This window comes from Gopherus flavomarginatus, chromosome 14, assembly GCF_025201925.1.
Source record: "Gopherus flavomarginatus isolate rGopFla2 chromosome 14, rGopFla2.mat.asm, whole genome shotgun sequence".
Lineage (NCBI taxonomy): Eukaryota > Metazoa > Chordata > Testudines > Testudinidae > Gopherus > Gopherus flavomarginatus.
This window is the reverse complement of record NC_066630.1, coordinates 36030992-36053747: the sequence shown is the minus strand read 5'-3', so window position 1 is coordinate 36053747 and position 22756 is coordinate 36030992. Positions and strand designations below refer to the sequence as shown.

Below are 22756 nucleotides of genomic sequence, written 5' to 3'. Positions count from 1 at the left end.
ACATGCACAAGCACAATGTTCCAGTTCTTGCTTTGCAAATAGGGAGATACTTATTTAAGCTATTTGGGGAAGGAACTATTTTACTGCATGTTTGTATGGTGCCTGCCACGATGGGGCCCCAGCCATGCTGGGGCTCCAAGGCACTTTCGTAATACAAATAATAGCCCCACCCCCCCATTTGACATGAAATTAAGAAAAAGGAAAAATAGTCCTACTGGTTTTTTTAATTAAAAGAACCCAAAGGACAATTTAATTTTTTTTTACAAAATCTAAATTCTGAGAGACCAGCTCTGCCCTGTAAATGTCTATTTAATGTCTCATTTGGTTACTTAAATATGTTAGTGCTGATTCTGTGGGTTTTTTCTTTCCAGTTGGGAAACCGAAGACGCAGGTGATCACTGCGTGCCGGGATGCTATTAGAAACAACAACCTAAATATGCTCTTCAGGATAATGCGAGTGGGGACTGCATCCTTGTAAAAGGGGAATAGTGACTGCCTGGCGATGATACTTCCTTGCAACAGGTGATCCTAGACAAATGAACAGATGTCATAGGAGCAGATCCCCTGTAGTACTTCCTTTCCGACTGTTCCCAAGTAAGCCGTTGGGAGACAAAGGCAGGGAACTTGATGTGTAGCAATGTATAAGGTACCAATACTGAGAAGCAGTTAAATCAGCCTGCAGCCCCACTATAGAATGAAGTAAATGGAAAGATAGTCCACTTTTTTTTAAAGTAAGCCATCAGTTGGGATATGCTACTTTGGAGGCTAAAGGACAGGAAAATCTATGGAGAAAGGCTCAGAGTTTAAGTGCAGATGTGGTATTGTAAGTCACTCAAGACACTTGTATAGTCCTGCAATAGTTATTTTTCTTACTGTAACTTATTTATGGAATTTCATATATTTTGCAATTATGGTATCAGCTTTTCCATTAAAACACAGAACTGTCAGACTTTCACAGTATGTGTGTTCAGTTGAAGAGATGCAGAGTTATTTTTGTTACTTATTTTATGTTAATGAAACACATTTCAGGTTTTGCTCCATAATTGTCAGGTATTTTGATCACAGAATTTACCAAGCAAGAGGCATGTCTATTAATACACTACCCTTTCAGCTCAAAAATCTTGAGTTCAGAGTGGGTCTAAAGCAAAACCTTGGCTCCTAAGGCACTCTAACTTTGGGGCATTCAAGAACCATAACTGATTTGTGCAGTTTGCTGCTACCCCTAGTTATCAGCTGCTGACCTGTGCAGCACAGAGCTGCTCTGTCAGTGAATCCCTGGTTTCAGCCGCTACTTTCAGGACAGATCTCACTGGGAAGGCCAGGTGGGAGAGGTGAGATGAGGAGTCAGTGCCGGCAGAAGTCCCAACTATAGCACCCCTTGCTGGCTTTATAAAAAACAAGGAAATTAACCAGTTCCTAGGTTCCATGAAGCTGGGAATTGGTCAGTTTTCTAAAGTTAACACTTGAGCCTTGCTTTACTTGGTGGAAATTCTACCTCCAGCTATTCATTCTCTGCAACTGCTGGATGAAAGAGCACATGCTGAGTGGGTGGGGAAGGGAAGGCAGCAAGAAAGTGGCATGTATTTTATGAAGGAGCAAACTGATCCTTGATAGCAGTACATGTAGGAATAAAAAGGGGAGCAGGGAGAAGTATCTAGGTACAAGAGGCAGGGAGAAAAATCTCTTGGACTCTAGCACAAAGAACTCTCAGAAGAAACAGTATTTTGGGCCAGAATTAGTTAAAGGTGGGTTTAAATAATGGAGTAGGATGGTGGATTGGAGTGTAAATTTTTATGCCAAAGCTGATTTCTCCTCTGAGCTAAAACAGTTCTTAACTGACCTGAATCGCATCCTCAGCATCTGTTTCCTCATGCTGCTTCAGCAAGCCCCTTCCCTATGTAGTTATCAGTACCTGCATACACAGGGCAGGGAGAGAGGTGTCCCTCATCTCTGTGGGATTAGATGCGCACATGGAAGGGGATTCTTGGATAGCTCCTCTGTAGCTAAGGCTTCTTATGCACGCTCTGAAATAGAGACAATGGTGCATCATCCACCATGGAGAGGCTAGGGAGCCTATAACTGGCTAAAAGGGAAATTAATTATTGAAATCTGTTTTAATCCTGAGAACAGCCCATCATTGATAACATTCCCCTCAGTATGAATTGTGTTGGCAAACACACATCTGCTGTTTCTGAATAAAAAGGTCTAATGAGCCACCCATTCCATTCTGCGTTGGTGAATTTTAAAACTTTATTATGGAGCAACCTCTAGGGTAAATACGTCTTGGGATCTCTGCCAGCCACTGTATTTGTAGGAAAAGATTCCTGTAGCTCCAATCTCTCTTCTGTTGTTCTACTTGCCAATTCCTCGTGCTTGACAAGTTTTATAGTGAATGTAGTTTGTTCAACAGCTAGACAGTGGCTTTGATCAGAAGGCAGACCATGTTGTTGCGGCCAGACATGCTGATTATCAAAGCTACATACCATGCACTTTCACGCCATCTTGTCTCCATTTTTGTATCGGTGGGCAAGCTGTATTCCTGTAGCATTGTCAGTTCCTCAGTACTAATAGTCCAGATCTGTAACTTGGCCAGTTCCCCACCTGTACTTGGTACGAAGACAGGAGATTTGATACTTGCTGTAAGAACATATTTTGAACGCATCTTGCCTAACATCTCTTATCCTAAAGGATGAGCCAAGCTATGCAGCACCAAAATAAAGCAACTCAGCTGGCATGCAGAAGTAGGCAACAGGTCAAGATAAGAATAGCAGAGTTCAGTGGAAGCTGCAGTGACCCCCAGGAATTTATAATGCTAGAATGACATACTGGTCACTATATGCACGTGTGTGTGAACCTATTAAACTGTACTGTGGCTTCGTAACTGCACGAGGGACTAGCGCTTCTCCACACCCCAACCTACATTCCACCCTCTGTATGAGAGAACTCTTGGGAAAAAACTGCCAGGCGTGTCCTTAGAACACAAATGTTCCCTCCTCACTCTCTCCTACAGAAACCTGATGAGAAATTGCACCAGAACCAGTGCCCTCTTAACAGGAACATCTACGCACGAGTGATTTTTTCAGTGTCTCCAGTTAAGCTTCAGCTTGGGGGAAGCAATTAGAACTGACAATTGACAGAAGGCCGTTCAGTTCCAGTCCTGACTTCTCCAAGTCTGAGGATGCTGTGTTATCTTATTCCTCATTTCAATCAGGAAGAGATGTAAAATCAGACACGCACTATGATGTGTGTATGAATGAGGATCTGTTTTTTTTTTTTTTAAGTCTCCTTCAATCTAGGCTATAGCTACTTTGCTCTGTCTTGCTCCATAACAAAGTGGTCCTTTTGTTGTCAACTACTTGACAAAACTGCTTCCATCTAAGACAAATGAAATTGCCGCACTGCAAATGCTTGAATTACCCAGAAGCCTGGTTTTATGTTTCTAGTGTCAAATGCTAGACTCTGGCTCTTCTGCAGTGGAGGAATCTGGTGAGGAGCCTGAATGTCCTCTTAGAATCATTAGTCGGAGCAATTTAAATGTTGCATAATGGTTTATTGCCTGGTATGTAGCCCTTCACTGCAGCTCACAGCACGTCCCACTCAGTGGTGAGCTGGATCTGGTTCGCAAGAACCAGTTGCTAAATTTAGAAGCCGGTGTAGAACCGGTTCCTAAAGGGGTGGGCAGCAGGTAGGCAAATTCCGGTCCATGGGCAACATCCGGCCTGCAGGACTGTCCTGTCTAGTCCGCCGGAGCTCCCAGCTGGGGAGCACCCAGCTCCCCTGGCCCCTCCCCCGTCTCCTCCCAGCTGCTGGAGCCCTGGGGAAGTGGCAGGGCTCTGGTGGCTATTTAAAGGGCTGGGGCGGTAGAGGCAGCTGGAGCCCTGGCCCTTTAACTAGCCCCTGGAGCCCCTCACTACCCTAGGGCTCTGGGGGTATTTGAAGGGCCCAGGCTGCCCCTGATTCTACTGCCCCGGCCTTTTAAATAGCTGCCACAGCCCTGTAGTAGTGGCAGCGGGGCTCTGGCGGCTATTTAAAGGGCCGAATGGTAGAAGCAGCGGGAGCCCGGGATTTTTTAAATAGCCCCCAGAGTCCCACTACCTCAGGGCTCCAGTAGTGGGCCTCAGGGGGGCAATTTAAAGGGCCTGGGGCTCCAGCCCCTGCTGGGAGCCCCAGGCCCTTTAAATTGCTCCCTGGGGAAGCCGGGCCACCCCAGTATGGCACACCAGCTCTTGCTGGTATGCCAGGCTTACTTTCACCTCTGGGTAAGGGGGTGGGGCCGCAAGCTCCAGCGGCTGCACGACATCCTTACACAGCAGCATGGTAAGGGGGCCAGCCGGGGCTGGGTAGGGAGCGGTTGTAGGGGGCGGTCAGGTGACAGGGAACAAGGGAGTTGGGTAGGCGTGGGAGTCCCAGGGGTCTGTCGGGGTGGTGGTGGATGGGGTTGGGGCAGTCGGGACAGGGAGCGTGGTCCTGGGGGGCAGTTAGGGTGGGGGGGGGTTGAGAGGGGGTGGTAAGGGGACAAGGAGTGGGGGGTTGATGAGTTGTGGGTTCGGATGGGCAGTCGGGGGCAGGACGTGGGTTGGGGTTGGATGGGGGGAAGACATGGGGCTTGTACTCACCATGCGGTTCCCTACTGGGTCTTCGGCGGTGGGTCCTTCACTCACTCTGGGTGAAGGACCTGCCGCCGAAATCCCGGTGCAAGTGGAGACCCCCCTGCCGCTGAACCAACGAGGACCCGGTAGGGAACCGGTTCTTAGGATTTTGGGAGCTCATCACTGGTCCCACTTTGTTCATGTAACTGCTATTCACTTGCATCTTTTGTTCCTCTATGTCACTCTTCTTACTCCCTTCTGGGGCATGGGTATGTTTCACACGGATGGTATCTTTCTTCTGAGGATCAGTGCATTTTACAAGCAGGGCCAATTTGAACTACCTTATCAGAATTTGAGTATCAGAAAACAGAGCCTGTAGAGAGGGCTATTTGCTGTACAGTCTTTGTCAAGATTAAACAAAATGTTTTTTTATTTAAACATTAGCTAATGTGATTTAAAACACCACTTGGCATTTCCTGTATACAGGATTTTTTAGGTGCCTTCCTCCTGCATTTCAAGTAATCTTGGGGCTTGTTCTTTCCAACACACAGCTTTCCACCCCAAGGCCCAGCTTACAGGGACCAAGGGGAGCTGTTGATTTTTAGCTCCCTCAATGCCCTTTGTTTCTAAAGTTATTTTATATCATACAGCCGAGATGCACCGATATTTCATAGAGCACGGAGGTAAGTTTATCTAGTACAGCCCTTGGAGGCTAGTTTGCAGGCTTGCTGCCCTCCACTGCATTATCTAGGACTTGAGCTAAGTTGGTTTCACACAGGTTCAGCTTCTAGCCTATCCTTTGGGAGGCTATTCCACAGACGGATGGAGCTCAGCCTTAGGAGAAAGTAGTTCTTATACAGAATAATCAGCTTTTCCATAAAATCGACCTTTCACTTCTATTTCAAATGCCTGGCTAAACATTTCCTTGTACTCTTGGTGCTTGCAGCCCTCACATCCTTGTAGGCTATTATGTGCTTCTCCCTTGTATTTTAAACCACCTGATCAACTTTCCTTTTATGCATGGAAAATTGCACTGCACAGTAATTTGAGCTTTGGCATCTCGAAGACTGAAGAGAATCTATTTCTCAAGGATAATGATAGACCAGGAAGTGATACTCAACATGGAAGAAATGCAGCTTGGCTTGGAATTTGGAAAGGGTCCTGACCTCTATTAGGATTTGTTTCTAGTTTTATACTCATCACAACTGGCTTAAAATAGCACCATGGTTTAAATGTTGAAACCAGCTGAGAAAGCCTTTTGGATTGTTTTTTTCTACAAGATTTGCTATAGGAATTATTTGGGGGATGTTCTCTTGCCTGTGTTATACAGGGGCCCAGACTAGATGATCGCAATGGTCCTTTCTGGCCTTGGAATCTATGAAAGCAGTCTCTACCTTGCACAGAGAAACCAGATCATGAAAGCAAGTTAGATAATTACACGAAGCTCTGGCTAAAGCTAGATCATGTGCATCAAGCAAACTGCTCACTGTGCTCCAGCACTTGGCCATTTCTGAGCCTAATAACAGTCCTGGGTTACACGGATGAAGTCACAGCTCTCCACGGAAACTAGGGGGGTAGCAGGCTCCATCCCCCTGCTGCTTCATCCCACACCGAGTTGGTATGTGAAGGCAGGGACGTGCATGTTTCTCTTCCACCCCATTTCAAGCCCATGGGCTATGTTCCATGGCTTAGATGGATTTGCAAAGGCACTAACTGCAGCAAAAGCACACGTGTGTAAGTCAGTTACTACTGAAGATGCAAAACACTTTCTTAGGCAATGCAAACTAAGCTCAGCACCGGTGTGTGCAAAGCAGTAGAGAGTCAGCTGTACAGCACTCAGCCACACTGTTCCTTCCTGAGAGCCAGCATGTTGTGTGACACCAGGGAGTGGGCTGATAATGCCTTGCTACTTCAGCAACATGGCACTCCTAGCAAAGTCAGAACTGCACCTAGCGTGGGAGCAGCAGGTCACGCCAATCTGCTTTTAAAAGCATGTATTGCTCCTGTCATGGCTGAGCAAGCAGTGTCCTAACCAGCCTACTGCAAGCCCAGCAGGCTGAGATGACTAGATGGAACAAGCAGTGCAGAATGCAAAACTGGGTATTCAGCTACTTGAGTGATGGAGACCACACCACTACCCAGCTAGAATTAGGCCACAGCTTGAAGGGTGATGGTGAGAAGACACACTGGAAATGGCAACCTCACCTACTATATTTGCCAAGGAGACGAGAAGGGTGGATAGGCCCTTGACAGTGTGTGCTGGTGGAAAAAAACCACAATTTTAACCCCTCCTTATATCCTCCCACTTCCCTTTCCCTGCTCACCAAAACCCTGTGGGTTTGTTCTTTGTACCAGTACAAGCAGACTGAGGCTGAAGGCTCCCCCTCAACTGTCATCTCTTCCCGACTAATCTCTTCCCAGATATACAAGGTTTCATTTTTTTTCATTGGGGAAAACAACAACCCATGTTTTTGGCAGACATTTTCACAAGCTTCGCTCCTTTACCCACCAGCTCCTAGACAATATAGCAGTTATGTGGCAGCATGCTTTGCATGTACTATTTCTCACTGCAGAGGGAACAATCAGGCCCCAGGAGAGATCTGGCTTGCACTTCAGGAAGCCCTGGTTTGGAACAAAGCCTGGTTCTTTCCTCCTGGTGACCAGTTGAAGGCTTTGGAGTACAAATGGGTGCAGTGCTCATAGCAGTCACCAACCTGGGGTTATATAAAGTCTTGATGTGCATCATAGTAAGACGTACATTCACTGCAGGGCTCTTCAGGAGAGCTGGGCTGGAACGCTATGCAAAGCAGCTATTTAAGAACGGAGTGTTATGGATCCAAGTAAGATGCCCTCTGGTGGAGCAGCACCAGAATGTGAGAGTGAGGTAAGAGTTAAGATGGGACAGCAGAACAGTGCTTCCGTTAGTTATTAAAAAAACAAACCTATGAAAGTCACTTGGACTTCAGCACCAGCATGACAGCTCGTGTGCTGTCAGGTGAAGTTAGCTCTTAACCTAAATCAAATCTAGGCTCATCAAATGGCACCAACCGCTCCATGCATTGCAGATGCACCTACTAAGAAGCCAGTCCAGGAGCCTATTCAAAACCCATTACTGTATCACTAAGCCATTCCCTCTCAGAAGATGACCATGCCCAGTGCCGTCACTCATAGTAGACAAAAGAGAAGTCCCAGAATCCAGCTCTGCTCTGTTGTTTTTTTGGATGCTCCAAACTACGATGGTTAACATACTTCACAAATTTCAAAGTCTCTTTGTCTCTGTAAACCAAGGCCAAGCAGTTGTTCTCTGGATTCACTGTCAGCAGCTAGAACAGACAAAGGAGATCTTGTTTTGGTGTTTTTGGAGGGGGAAGCAGGAGTTATTTTCACAAAAACAAACAATTTCAAGATTTTATTCACATCAGAACCAGCACCAAAATAAGTTATGTTACAGCAGATAGCTGGAGAATATCATGACAGCTTTTATTGCTGAATACTGCCACCAATGGCATGACTCCAGCATAAACTTGACAATAAACGACACAGCCTGCTGCATATTAAGACCCATCAGCTTAGGTTCTTTATTAGACAATTGTCACTTGCCTCATCTAAAAAGAGGCCTAACACTGACCCAATATTACCATTGTTATTATGGAAGCACCCAGGGGCCTCAAACAGGACTGGGACCCTGTTGTGTTAGGTGCTGTACAGAAACAAAGGCAGAGATTGAGTGTAAGCTCTTCAGGGCTGGGACTAAGACAAGCAACCCTCAGAAGATATGGCGAGTGCGCAGTTTTTGACAGACAGACATTTCGGGCCCCGCTGTGCACAATAATCACAGGCTACAGCCAAAATGGGGAGTATTTCATTGCTCCCTAATCCTGGAACTTCTATGTTCTCCCCCTCCCCAGTGTAGGTTAGAGCAACCTGTGATGCTCTAGCACTATGCCCCCAGGAACAGGTCTGTTGGACAGACCTTAAGTAGTATAGTGTGTTCAACTCTTACCTCTTCATCTTCACCCTTGGCAATGTAGGATGTAAAGCCACCATATTCTGCATTCCAATCTGAAAAGGTGAAATAGAAGAGAGAGACTTAGAAAGCTCGGTGCACTCTCGTACTCCCACTGACCCCTTAGATCAGTAGCATCTCGACCCTGCTCTCCAAAATTCTTGGGTACCATACTACCTCCAGTTACCCATGGCCAGTGTTGTCGTTCAGAGACATGGGCTTGAATCAGTACACCTCGCTACCCACCAGGTCCCCACATACCCAGGGGATTGCTACCACTCTGGAAGAAGAGGCTACACCCTCACTGGGTTTCACACACATGGAACAGACACCTCCCAGTCATTTAAAGAGTCAAAGGTTTTAGCTGTAACTAGATGACTGAATAGGATAGGCTTGGTGGTCCCAGCAGCATGCTCATGTTGACTCTGGCTTGCGCAGCCCCAGGGCTGCTGGCAGCTGACCAAGATTCATAGATTCATAAACTCTAGGACTGGAAGGGACCTCGAGAGGTCATCGAGTCCAGTCCCCTGCCCTCATGGCAGGACCAAATACTGTCTAGACCATCCCTGATAGACATTTATCTAACCTACTCTTAAATATCTCAAGATGGAGATTCCACAACCTCCCTAGGCAATTAATTCCAGTGTTTAACTACCCTGATAGTTAGGAACTTTTTCCTAATGTCCAACCTAAATCTCCCTTGCTGCAGTTTAAGCCCATTGCTTCTTGTTCTATCATTAGAGGCTAAGGTGAACAAGTTTTCTCCCTCCTCCTGATGACACCCTTTTAGATACCTGAAAACTGCTATCATGTCCCCTCACAGTCTTCTCTTTTCCAAACTAAACAAACCCAATTCTTTCAGCCTTCCTTCGTATGTCATGTTCTCAAGACTTTAATCATTCTTGTTGCTCTTCTCTGGACCCTCTCCAATTTCTCCACATCTTTCTTGAAATGCGGTGCCCAGAACTGGACACAATACTCCAGTTGAGGCCTAACCAGCGCAGAGTAGAGTGGAAGAATGACTTCTCGTGTCTTGTTTACAACACACCTGTTAATGCATCCCAGAATCACGTTTGCTTTTTTTGCAACAGTATCACACTGTTGACTCATATTTAGCTTGTGGTCCACTATGACCCCTAGATCTCTTTCTGCCATACTCCTTCCTAGACAGTCTCTTCCCATTCTGTATGTGTGAAACTGATTGTTCCTTCCTAAGTGGAGCACTTTGCATTTGTCTTTATTGAACTTCATCCTGTTTACCTCAGACCATTTCTCCAATTTGTCCAGATCATTTTGAATTTTGATGCAAAAATACTTCTGACCATTTAGGCTTAAGTTTTCCAGAGTGACAAGCTAGTTCCTGACTAGCTAGCCCTGCAGATAACCTCCCACCCCCCAAATCCACTCATTACTTTGGAAAAATGCAGGCTTCAGTCACATGATGTGTCTCCAAGGGAACAGCCCCTCTACTCCCCTGTGGGTAACCTCGTCCCACAGCCGCATGCTCTGAGTGAGGATTCCCATCAGAAACCCCCTATTCAGCTGGGTGGCTTATCCTGCAAGACATGTCTTGTTTCCCCAGGGGGCTGGTAAAATGCCCTGGCCTGGCCCAGGGAGTCAGAGCATCCACTGGGAAGTAACCTACCGCTACTGTGTGGCAGTACAGAGCCAACCACTGTGGGATTGGCCTATGTCAGCAATCTGAATCCTGCTGCGAGTGACTATTAGCAGGGACGCCAGGCAACAGCACTTAGAACTGAGAGAAAAGTAGCAAGGAACCTTCTATTTAGAGAGCAACATGAAAAGTTTGGTGGCTTCAAAACTGCTGAAAATTTAACAGATGAGGCCAGATGATTCCTAACCAAAGTCCCTAAGTCCCTTTTCTTTCCCCTTGGCAGCAAGGAAAGGGAAGGCTTGGATCTCCCCCAACATACCTTCGCAGCCGCAGAAGAACAGCAGGTCCAGGGCAAACTCTGTGGTTTGGGTGTCATGGACTAGAGTGTAGTGGCCATTTGTCCAGTGCCTTAGCTCCCCCATGCACATGGGGACACTTGAGCCTAGGGTAGGAAAGCAAGAGTCTAACCAGCCTGAGAGGCTACAGCAGCTGCACACTAGCTAACATCTACCGCCGCAAAGAAGAAGGCAGGCAAACAAGCTCTGCATCTTTATTTAGCCTCTGAAGTACCTCCCCTTTAAAGCAGATAGATTTGGGTCCGGAAGCCCCAGTGGGAGATGAGAAGAGGAAATGGCCACGGCCACATCAATTTCATTCCCAGCAGGCATGTGCCTTGCATGTGCCATGTTTGAGCGGGCCAGGAGCTGCCATGTGATAAACCCAGGAAGGGTTAAGATATGGAGTCCAGCAATGCTCTTACCAGCCTCTGAAAAATGGAAGCGCTCCAGGTGGCTTCCCTGTCTGTGGGGCTTTCAGCTTGAAACTTCAAACCCAGCATCCTCTGTGCTCTGCATGGGCACCAAGGCTCCTAGGTGCTTCAACAGGAATAGGATGTTGCCCCAGATTCCCCTCCCTGCACTGGTGTAATACTCAGCTGTCCCAGAGATGTGCAGATCAAGTTGGGGAAAGTGCTTTGGGATCTCTCAGGCTGTGGAGAGACCTTCCGATTCTGAGGGTTTGGCAGCCTCACCGTTCAGTTCATCATTCGCACCCTCCCTCCCCTACACCCCATGGCCTCTTGCTTCCTCAGTCAATCACAATGTTTCACAATAGCCATAATGAATGAGAGTGGTTAAAAAACACAGAAGGGGAGGAATGGAAGTAGTGGAGGCCATGGGGTAGAAGGGTAAAAGAGAGGAAACTGATTTCCATCACCACCAGTGCCAACCAGGAATCTTAGGTAATTTAGGGTGCACCAAGGTCTTTCACAGAACAAATGTACTTGTAAGAGAATAGGAAAATGTGGGTGTAAAACCACATTACAATTAGCAAAGGGTTCATGACAGGTATGGTTCCTGAAGCTACTTAACTCTTTCTAAACAGTTTGACTAGATTTCAACTTGATGAGGTCACTTTAAAATCCTGTTAATAAATGTGTAACCTGCAGAAAGTCATTAACTCAGGCCAAATGCTTTCAGAAGCAGCCACTGATTTTGGGTGTCCAACTTCAGACATCTTGAGCCTGATTTACACAGGTGCTGAGCGTCACCACTTCAAATGAAGTCAATGAGAGCTGTGGGTGCTCAGCACCTCTGGAAATCAGGCTTAAGGTGGGCACTTAAGGCCACCCTTCAGCTTACTGTAGCCTAGGGGTGAAATCCTTGCCTCTGTGAAGGGCACTCACATCAGTGGGGACCAAGTTTTCACTCTAGTCCTTTAACTCCAGCCCTGCTTTACTCACTGTTCTTTGTGTCACTTTCTTTGGTTTGGGGGTCATTTTCAGGCTGATCTACTTGGTCAGCATCGCCGTTGGCCTTTTGACTGCTCTCTCCTTGCTTGGGTTTGGGAGAGCTGTGTCCAGTGCAATCTGCGGCTCTTCCTTCTTCTCCCTCCTCATCCTCATCATCAGAGGAAGCCAGGAAGTGCAGCTTTAGGCCTGTGAAGTTGGAGAGCAGCAGGAACAAGGCCTCTGAGTGGAAGAACTCCAGGCACTTCCTCAGGATGTCCGGAAGGCTCCCCTCCTCAGCCTTCTCATAACATCTGGAGGAGAGTGGGGATGTGATGAGCAGATAGCTGGTAAGGATCCAACATTCAGACTAAGAAGAATATCTGCTAGGCACCTCCCCGGCAGAACATGACCTAGTTAACCAGCAGGAGTTAGCAGCACAAACACAACACTACCTTTTATTGGGGGGTCCTCGGCGATTCCATTTGATGTCGTCTTTCTGCAGAGCTTCACACACGAGCTGAAATTTCTCTCCCTAGGAGCCAAACATATTGCAGAACCCTTTAACACACATCTGCTCCACAAGCTTTCCTGGTGCATTAATGGTAACCACTCAGTGCTGTTGTGCGAGGCATCCAGCTTTAGTTCTCTGAGCTGCATTTGTCCCCCACAGCCCAGCTGGGGCTAGGTGAATCAGGGGGCTGGGGCGGTGGCTGTGATCCTCCACTGCCCTGCAGCTTGTATTATCAATGACACCTGTGCAGAACAGGCATGAAATGCTACTAGATTAGCCTCCTCTACGCTCACACAGGTGAGTGCATTCCCCACTTTACACAGGTATATGTGACTGCACAAAGGGCCAAGCAGGGTGAATCAGACCTAGGACCCACAGCTTCCATAGGGAAACCAAGTCACAGAGCATAGCCTCTACTGGTCATGCATTTCACAAGTGGTGTAGCAACCCCTCCTCCCCTGTGCTTCTTGGCCAGGAGACTAGCCTATGACACAGAGACTCAGGGTGGGGATTCCACCAAAAGCAGGGCTAGGAGATAGGCAGCAGAGCAGGGACGAGAGGAGGGAATACAAGGAGTTGGAGCAACGTTTGCGGTTCAGTTGCGGTGTCCCTGTGCAGAGGAGGGGCTACAGTCTATATAACTTCACCAGAATAAATCGGGGGAGGGTTGCAGCCACCATTTCCTCCATTCCTGCCTGAAGCCACTAAAAGGAGGAAGAAAGACCAGCTGCATCTTGGCTTCTCAGCTGCACAAATGACCCATCACATTCACCACCAGTTCATGTTCCACGCAATGCCCACCAGCACCACAACCTGGGGAACAAGCCCACACACAGCACATCATCCTAGACCCACCTTAAGGAAGTTCTTCAAGAGAAGCTCTGATCGCTCCTCAAATTCCTCCTGGATCTGGGCTTGGGAATCCATGTCCAAGTACACTGGGTTGATCCACTCATACAAGATTTCATGCTGAAACAGAAGTGACATCTCGGTTTGAATGTTGGATTTGAGATTACACAGATAATGGGAAACACGCCCCCCGCCCCCCCACAATGGCATAGGGCTGGACCATCCCCTTACTGCCTATGGCATTTGCTGCACTCCCTGCACTGCTGCAGACATTTGCAATCGGCACAGAATTCCTTACACAAAGCTCTCACAAGACCTCTCCCACCCCACCGCCCCCAAAATAGAACTCTCCAGCCTTCTCCCCAAACCAGTCACTACTAAAACAACCTTGCACTTTTCATCCTTGGTCTCAAAGCCAATGAATGGATAGGAGAGAGGAGGAAGGTAACAGTTCTGTTTTAAGCATCCAAGAGATTGCTGGAAAGAGTGAGGAAAAGGGGGAGTTGTAAAATTCCAGGAACCCACTGCCTCAACTGTGTGCCTTCTAAGTATCCCACAGACATGAAGGAGGCTGGGTGGGGGCAAGCAGATCTCTGCTTTTTGCTTACATCATACGGGAGATGTGGAATCCGGGGCAAGAGGGATTCAATGTAGCGGGGAGGCCTTGCCACCGACGGGCCATGAAACCAACCACTCACAGACAAGCGGCACTTCCCTTCGGTCAGAACTTCAGACACCTGGAATGAAAAGGTGAGGATTGCGTTACGATTAGCATCTAGTATGTGTGTATTATGGCAATGCCTAACAGCCCCAACTCAGCTCAAAGCCTCATTGTGCAAGGTGCTGTACATGCACCTAGTAAGAGAAGTCCCTGCCCCCAAAGAGTTTACAGTTTAAGCAGACAAAGGTCTGGAGACAGGAAGGATTATTGTCTGCAATTTAGATGGGGGAAATGAAGTAAGATTAAGTGTCTTGCTCAAGTCTGTAGCAGGGCCATGAATTCAACCCCAATCTCCTGTGTCCAGTCCAGAGCCCCTATCCTGGGGCACAGCAGGAGCCAACAAGAACCATGGGAAACATTTTTTGCTGCTTGGTTTGCTAGATTACTATTTACCATGATCTGCAAAACGCAGCTATGATGTGGCTATTCAGGAAACACAAAAACGGGTGCCCAAGGGCAAGTTCACTGCTGTGCAAAAGACCCAGGCATTTAACAGACTTTATGCTGGCTCCCTGCACTGGGGTGAATTCCAGACTGGTCAGTGGAAGTCAGGGGCTTCTGGATTGTGATGAGATGACTGATTAGTGCAAAATTTGACAAGAGCTAGTCACCTCAATGTTGCTCAGGGTGAAATTAACTAAAGGTGTTAATTCCACATTTCAGGATATCTAGTGTGCTAGGGGGCTTTGAGTAATTTGGGGTGGTGGCAACAACTCCCCAAACCATTTGATAGAAAACAAAGATGCCACCAATATGCTAAGTGTGGTGGGTCACTGCTGTGCTAGGAGGTGCTCTTGTACACCAGCTCACTTCCAAACTATGAAAAAAGGGAAGCCTGGACCAAGATTCAGAGATGTGTTTGGAAGTAACAGCAAAATGCTCCTTGCTGGATGTTTGAGAAAAGGGATTTTTGCAGGCCTCTGCTGTGAGGGGTTTGTATCATGCTGACCCTCCCTCAACCATCCAATGGCAACACAAAGGCACTTAGATTCATCAATGAAAGGGTCAAATACAGAGATTCAATGATTGCAAGTACTCTAGGGAATAAGTGGGGAACTCTGTATATGGAAACCTTTGACAAAAGCACTCCAAATACAGTCAGCTGCTTTTTAAAGCCTATATTAACAGTGTCAATGACTGAATGCAGGACTCTGAATGTTGCTAAACGCAGGAGGCAGTCACAAGGCTAAGCTATGAATTCACATGGCTTTACATGGCTACAGTAAGTTGCCAACTGATAACAGCTAGGGGAATGACCAGTAGGGCTTTCTGTTATTTATCTTACTTGTATCTTCACTAAAACCCTATGCCATCTAGCTGAGCACACAGTTGGCCTATGTTAACACATTCTCATTGCTGTTTCCCCTCCAACTCCTTGCTGCTGCGCACCCCACCTCATGGTATTTTCTGGTTTCTGTGAGATGGTTTTATTTAGAACTCACAGAAAGAACATGATGGCTGATACTAGAGCCAGGATGTTACTCAGAGTCCTTGTCCTGCTCTGTGGTTGTACAGCACCTTGCACAATGGGGCCTCCGTTCTGATTGGGGCTCCTTAGGGTGCTACCACAATACACACAATGGATGCTTACAGCAATCACACTTGGTTGAAGAAAAAAGAGCAGCTCCTTGCCTGGTGGAAAGAGACAGGAGACACTTCGAAGAAGGCCAGGGAATTCCAAGAAGGGACTAATGACTTGACGACCTGCTGCGGCTGAAAGCGGCCTGAGCAAGAAAAGACCACACATGCTCTTTACAGTCAGACATGAAATCCCCATCTGCCCCCACAAGCCCCTTTGTGCTCGTTCCAGAACCACTTGGGACTGATAAGTCCTGTGGGCCACATAGCAGGGAGTTCCAGAGTAAGAAACTGGCTTGGGAGGCCTAAATGCCCACCAGGGTGGGCATCTCCTCCTGCCTGGATATCAGTCACTGAACAGTCCAGTCCATAGAGGGTACTGGGCACAAGTGTGGCTACCAGCATCACCACCATCCTGCCACCCTCACCTCCCTCTGCAGATACGAGTCAGAAACAAAAGGTTGCCCTCTTCATGTACACACTTAATGCCCCCCGAGCTGCTTCACCCCCTAAAGGCTAGTCCTCAAATTAAGCCATCACCCAGTAGCACAATCCCGAGTGACAGCTTCACTTGTCTCACTCTGAGACATATGTCACTGCAGTACACCAGCCTCCACCTGAATGAAGCTGCTTCTCCTCACCCTACCCTGTCTTAACAGTTGCTACTATGAAGATGCACAGAAGCAAAGTGTTCCAAATTCATCCCTATAACTGAAATCCTCAGACAAACAGAGCCAAGGGACCGTGATACTACCATCTGTGCTGTACAGGTCCAGAGTGCCCCCATCGCTCTTCTCCCACAGTGGAACCAGGTACAGGATGAAGGCAATTCTCCGTCCCTCCAGCTCATCGTCATGGCACAGCAGGACATCTGCAATCACAAGCTTTAGCATGCTTGCATAGGGTTTGCAGAATTCATTCATTTCAGTGGCCATTCCCCATCCCTGCACCTTTGAATGAAAATCCACTCCCTTCCCTGGGGCTGCATCCTCACCTGGCCAGAAGCCCAGACCTGATTCACAGACATTGTAGGTGTAATTTCCTTTGGACTCCATTACAATGACATCAACTGAACCAGTCCATCAAAGTGTGTTGCTACAGGGCCCTCCTGCTGCCACCTTCCTCTCCTCTTGCTACTGCTCAGTGAGAGGAAATTGCTCAGCTTCCCTGAATGAGTCAAACACTGTCTCTTAAAGCCACAGTGACATCAAAATGCACTGAGTGAGTTCCTTGCTGGCAAGAAATGCTGTCTTGACGGTGCTGGTGACTGAAGGTCTACTCAGCCAGGACAGCATGGGCAGTACCAGTGCAAGCTTTCTTCTCTCCACTCCTTCAATTTCACTCAATCTTAGTCCAGGAGAACCACTTGTAGGGGGAGTCTGGTATCTGTGACCCACTCAGTCCTGGGCCAGCACAGGGACCCACATGACAAGATATTAGTGACAAACATCAGAAAAACCTTAACTTCCAGAATTTGAACTCCTAGCCATCCTGGGGCGATTGGACTGGCCACAAATACTGGATTTCTTCAAACAGGGGTGGCGGCGGGGGGAAGCTCTTGAGTTGACTGGGCCCAGTTTAAACTATTTACAGCAAAAAAATCCAATTATATCACTTCTTCCATTTTTTGGCCCTGACTTGCTTCCTGCCTGAATCTTTGCTTTGCTGGATGACAGCTTCCAGGAGCAGGAGTTCCCAGGGAGCTTTGAACCTGGGGTCCCCATGGCAATGTAATGCTCTGCACCCCCTCCGAGGAGAAGGCCCCCTGCTCACTCACCTGTATACTCATACTTAGCACAGGACAAGTCAATGGTTGGTTCCAGCTCCACCTGAGTAACTGCAGACAGCCACTCCCGGAACTCTTCAAACAGAACTTTCCTGAGAAGACAACCACACAGCAAATGGGACATGCAGCTCCTCAGCATTAAAGGTTTCCTAGGCTGAGGTGCTGCAGCACTGAGTACATTGTCATGTAATTCCTGCCAGGAGTCCTGTATTCATTGGAAACCCTACAACAAACATTCAGGAGTGCAGCCCCTGTGCTGCTGAGAAACATTTACAGCAACAAAGCAGTGAGGATGGAATTAGTCAGTAAGGAAAGAGATGAAAGTTTCAGACTTCTACACAGCAGTTTTACAGTGCTAAACAATAAATGTTTTGTGGGAACGCAGAGTGAGAGGATTGAAATGCTAATGGGGAAGCAATGAAGGAGGAACCTGAGATGATCATTAGAACTAGGTGGATGGGGGAAATCTATGCAATTTCTTCCCCCCTCTCCACAAACAGTAAAGCATATTGTATACAGCTTGAGTTAACTGGCCACATAGTCTGGAGATAAATGGGGTTTTCGTTAAGAGACGATGTTAGATTTAACAAGAACAACCAAACCAAACAAAAAGATGCATCAGGCAGGTTAGATATGGTGGATGGTTACATTAACGTGGCAAAATCTAATTAAAATGATCATATACACGGAAGTGACATGCCACTTTACCCCATCTAAAGGATTTGTGTGGGCCCTGGACATTTTGTAAGCTTCTGAGTACACAAATGTCAGTTATGAAAGCAGGTTTTGGGGGGCCCCTCAATTAGCGAGTTACATTATTTTTTATTTGACCACTGGGAAGTAGAGAGGGTACAGCCTCCTTTGACAGATATGGCAATTTCCTGAAATACCTTTGCGAGATCTTATTGAATTAAGTTTAAATAGCTTTGGAGTGATGTATTATTGCAGGATAGTATGTAACTTCTCTAGAGGAGAGACGTAGCCAGTGTAAAATCTGGGAAGTGTTATGAGTTTCAAAGGTCTATTTTAAACAACGTGCCAGACAAGAACACACTTTTAGGATAATAAAGCTAAGTGGGTTTCGCAGAAAATCTCTTGGGAGAGGTGTATGCAAATATGCCCCCTCTGGTTATGCAAGAACTCAAGCCTTTTGAAGCTTCACCCTGAGGAAGGCACCTTTGTCTCCTGCTCACCTGTTAGACAAGAACAAGATCCAAGGCCCAAACTGTATAAAGCATGAATGATTCACAGGAGTTCTTGCTCTGACCTAACAGCTGTTATGAACTTGTAACCACAGAAAAGCCCTTTGGTGGAATTTGAAGGACTGATCATCTGACACAGCCCTCAGAGTTGGGAAGTGATCTCTGGTAAGCTTATTAGCAACAATGTTTTTAATATGTTTTAATACATTAATAATTTTTCTCTGTAATGCTTTCACCTTAACAATAAATGCTTAGAAAGGGCTGAGTGGTAGCTTATAACTGTGGGCAACTACACACTGTTTATAGCCTCTGAGAAGAAAGCAAAGCAGCTTTGTTTAGGCAGTCTGATTTTCTGAGGATATCACAGTATAGGCAGGGAACTCTGCAGCCTGAGAAAATCCCAGGCAGGAGGGAGAGAGATGCAGTTCTCTGCCCAAGTGAAGTGACAGCTGAGGAGCTGGGAGCTTAGTGGATGCCCTTGTGGTACCATGAGGAGAAAATACAGGGGCAGTTGCCCTGAACTGTGACACTTCTTCCTGACCTGAAATGGCCAGAAGTAAACTCTTTCTAACACCAAATCCACCCTTGGCCTCTCTGAGACCGGTACTAATTTGTTATCTCGTGAGCAATCTCAGGAATGATTTTTGTGGTGTGGGAGGCCATTGAACAGCCATCTAATGGCAAGGACTTTCCATTAATATAAACTTGGGCTGGATTGGAACAAGAACCCTTGAGTTTAAAGCCCGTTGGGTTATTTGACCCCTCCATCAGAAGAGAAGTTGATAACAGAAATGCTGCAAACGCTTCACTACAGCCTTGTTCCGTGCTAAGCTCTCACTTTGGTGTCACTTCAAAGAGGGATTTCAGCTTTCAATCTACATCTTAGATTTTTCCTTCACAGCTCCATTACTGACCTGCCCAGCATCAAATGCAAATTTTTCCTTAGCAAGTGCCTGCTGTTATAGGAACCTCTACAAAAGACTGAGATAATCAAACTGGCAAAGCCAGTGCTGGATCTGTTAAGGCAGACTATCACGTTAGATCCATTCATTAACATATACCTTACAAGGTGAGGGATGCACAACTTCTCTGTTTTGCCTTAACTGTACTCTCCTGTAACACATGTCTCCTTAACAGGGTATTACACTAACAGCTAATTGAAATTTTTTGAACAAAATGTTGTGTCATGGAAAAAAATTGCCTTTTCCCAAAACACATGAAATTTTAATGAAAAGCTCACAAAATTTTTGACAATATTGATAATCTTTTTGTTTTAAATGTGCCTTTTGCTGGTATTTTTTCCTGAAATGTTTACTGTAAACATTATAAAAATAGTTATAGAAAGTTTTTGGTAAACAAAAAATTCTAGCAATAGTCTTTTAAAAAACAGTCCCAATCCACTTAAAAATATATCAGAAAAATAATCACAAAACATTTACGTAAGAGAATAGATTTTGAACAACCCTGAAACAGGATTTTTCACAATTTTTTCACATAATGATTTTCATTTTCGGCCATGTTCCTTTTAGACATCTAGAAAAGGATGCCTGATCATTTGCCATGATTTACAGGAGCTATTTTACCTTAATGCCGAGATGTGAGGCTCTTTTCTCTTCTTCAGATCATCAGACTATGGACGTGCATGGGAAATAAGAACAATTATTTCATTTAGACTCTGCTCTAAGTTACAGTTGAAATGATAACTAAGGACAGCACCTAAAATAAATATTTCTAGGACCATCATCAGTGTAACTTTTCTGCAACTACTCTGGAAACAGGAGTGCAGAATGGACGGCAGAGAGCCACTGCAGGCAAAAGTGGAATTAAGTAACCCAAAAGGTATTAGGCACAGTGCCACCATCACCAATGCAAGTTAAAGGTCTCAGGGCACCAGTCCAAGACTGCATAGCAAGGTTGAGTCACTGACATGCCAAGGAAGTGTCTGCACTTGGGAGGAGAGTATCTGTATTCTAGAGGTACCACACCTCTCAAAAACCTCTGTGTTCAGCATTGTACAGGATGTAGACATAGGAATGTCTCATTCAGATGACAGAGATGGAGTGACAGCCAATTTTCAGAGGGCCAGGGGTGGAGAAACCAGAAAAGGACTACTACTGTCTAGTATTTAGGTTTAAACCTGCATTCTCCTGCAGTTCTGCAGAATTAGAGCTGCAGACTGACTCATCAGTAAATACTATTTCATGTTCATATGGGTATAGACAGACAAGCAACACAGCACATAAACCCCAAGAAGAATTACCTTCCTTAGACTGCTTTACAATTACAAACTTCAGAGTGCAACAGGAGGAAGACTGAGACATAGGCCTTAAAGGGTTTCACTCACAGCTTTGCCATTAACTTGAGATCCCCTATAGACCACAGAGACAATCATGGCACATATATAGGCTTGGCAGAATTTAAATTTTTTTAAAAATAATTTCAACAGATAATACTGATCAGGGGTACTCAAACTGGGGGTTGGGACCCCTCGGGGGTTGCAAGGTTATTACATGGGGGGTTGCGTGCTGTCAACCTCCACCCCAAGCCCCACTTTGCCTCCAGCATTTATAATGGTGTTATATATAAAGTGTTTTTAATTTATAAGAGGGGGGGTCACATTCAGAGGCTTGCTATATGAAAGGGGTCACCAGTAAAAAAGTTTGAGAGCCACTGATATTGATGTTTATTTTAAAGATTTTTTTTATTATATCAATTTAAATTTTTACAGTTGTGCAAAATTATGGGATTTAAGGATTTTTTCCAGTGTTTATTCATTTGAATTTTCACAACTGCAGGAAACTGAATGGGATTAGACAGTAATTATTTAATGACAGTAGACATTGATATTCAAAAAGTTAAAGCTTTATAACCATTAAAACACAAGTTATCAATGTCACTTGTCAAAATATATCAAATAAATATCCTTAAGTCAAACTCTAATAAGTTGTCAAGCAGCATTTTTCTTACTTGGCCTATATGTACATTTATATTATTATTATTGATGTCAATATTTTGAGGTTTTTTTGTGTATGGTGAAATTGAAATTTACTGATAAAAACTGAATCCTTCCAAGCCTAGATATGTTAGATAGATATTGCCAAATTTTCCAAAAGCAGCCACTGATTTTGGGTACATAACTCAAAACTGCTTGGTTGTGAATTTCAGAGCTGATGAACACCCCAGACTTCAATTAAAGTCAGCAAGAGCTGCGCATTCTCTGCACTTTTGAACATAAGGTTTAAAATACCTCAAATCAGGCCCCTAAAAACGGAACCACTCAACAGTCAGTGGCAGCTTTTGAAAACCTTAGCCCTAGAATGTGGATTGCTGATGATTTCACGGCTCTGCCAGCGGTTACAGGGTGGCATTCACGCATTCTGCAGGAGCCTTACGAGGCTTCGCTCACGTTTACAAGCAATTCAAGTGGCTCCGACACGGGGCACTGCCAGGTTTGTGCCATTCGGATGAAGAGGCGGAGGGCCTGTCCCGGAGAAGCACCTGTTTGAACTTGTACAAATCGTTGCACTTCTGGTGGAAATCCAGGCTGAGGAGCTCCCGCTGCAGCCCGTCCAGGAAGCCCGGGCACTGGATGAAGTTGGGGATCACGCCGTGGCAGAAGGGAACAGGATCCAGCGCGATGGCCTCTAAGGACGGTCAACGAGACTTGGTGAGGCCCGGGACGCTCTGCGCAGCAGCACAAAGCTCCGCCCCCACCTCGGCCCTAGGGTCGCGGCCTCCCCCAGAGCTCGCCTCTGCCCAGCCCCCCTTCTCCTCAGCCGGGGGGCCCGGCCCCCGCCCCCGGTACCGTGGTTGAGCGGCTCCCCGCAGCCCCAGGCGGCCCCCGCCTTCTCCTTCAGCGCCGGCTCCCGGATGGCCGCCGAGAACTCCCCGCGCACTTCCCGTTTGCCCCGCTTCGTGCCCGGCTCCCCCTGCGCGGGGTCCCGGGCCCGCGGCCCGCGCTGTGCCCCGCTCATGGTGAAACCGTCCCCGCCCCCAGCTCCGGCACGCGGGGCTACAGCAAGCCCGAGGAGGCGCCTACAACTCCCATCATCCCTCGCGCAGGCACCGGAGCCAATCGGGATGGGCAGAGCAAAGCTCTGATAGGCCAGGCGCTGGGCTACAGCAGCCAATAGGGACGCTTGGGGGCGGGCGGGTTTAGCGGCCAGACGG

At 46.6% G+C, this 22756-nt stretch overlaps 2 protein-coding genes across 2 annotated transcripts in view; one reads left to right on the top strand and one right to left on the bottom strand.

The window, feature by feature from the left end:
• Positions 1-955, top strand: part of BBS2 (Bardet-Biedl syndrome 2) — a 29085-nt gene extending 28130 nt beyond the window's left edge. Inside the window, exon 17 of the mRNA XM_050922774.1 lies at positions 372-955. Coding sequence (XP_050778731.1) covers positions 372-478 — 107 coding nt within the window. The 3' untranslated portion in view covers positions 479-955. The remainder of the gene's footprint in view (positions 1-371) is intronic.
• Positions 956-7686: 6731 nt separating this feature from the next.
• OGFOD1 (2-oxoglutarate and iron dependent oxygenase domain containing 1) lies at positions 7687-22580 on the bottom strand. Its single transcript, XM_050922779.1, has 13 exons — positions 22392-22580; positions 22085-22230; positions 20170-20216; positions 17376-17476; positions 16353-16469; positions 15653-15744; positions 13908-14036; positions 13306-13419; positions 12392-12471; positions 11952-12250; positions 10530-10652; positions 8593-8651; positions 7687-7912 (listed from the first exon to the last, which is right to left on the bottom strand). Exons 1-13 carry the CDS (start codon positions 22558-22560, stop codon positions 7751-7753), a joined length of 1638 nt encoding a protein of 545 aa, XP_050778736.1. The 5' UTR covers positions 22561-22580; the 3' UTR covers positions 7687-7750.
• Positions 22581-22756: the final 176 nt, after the last annotated feature.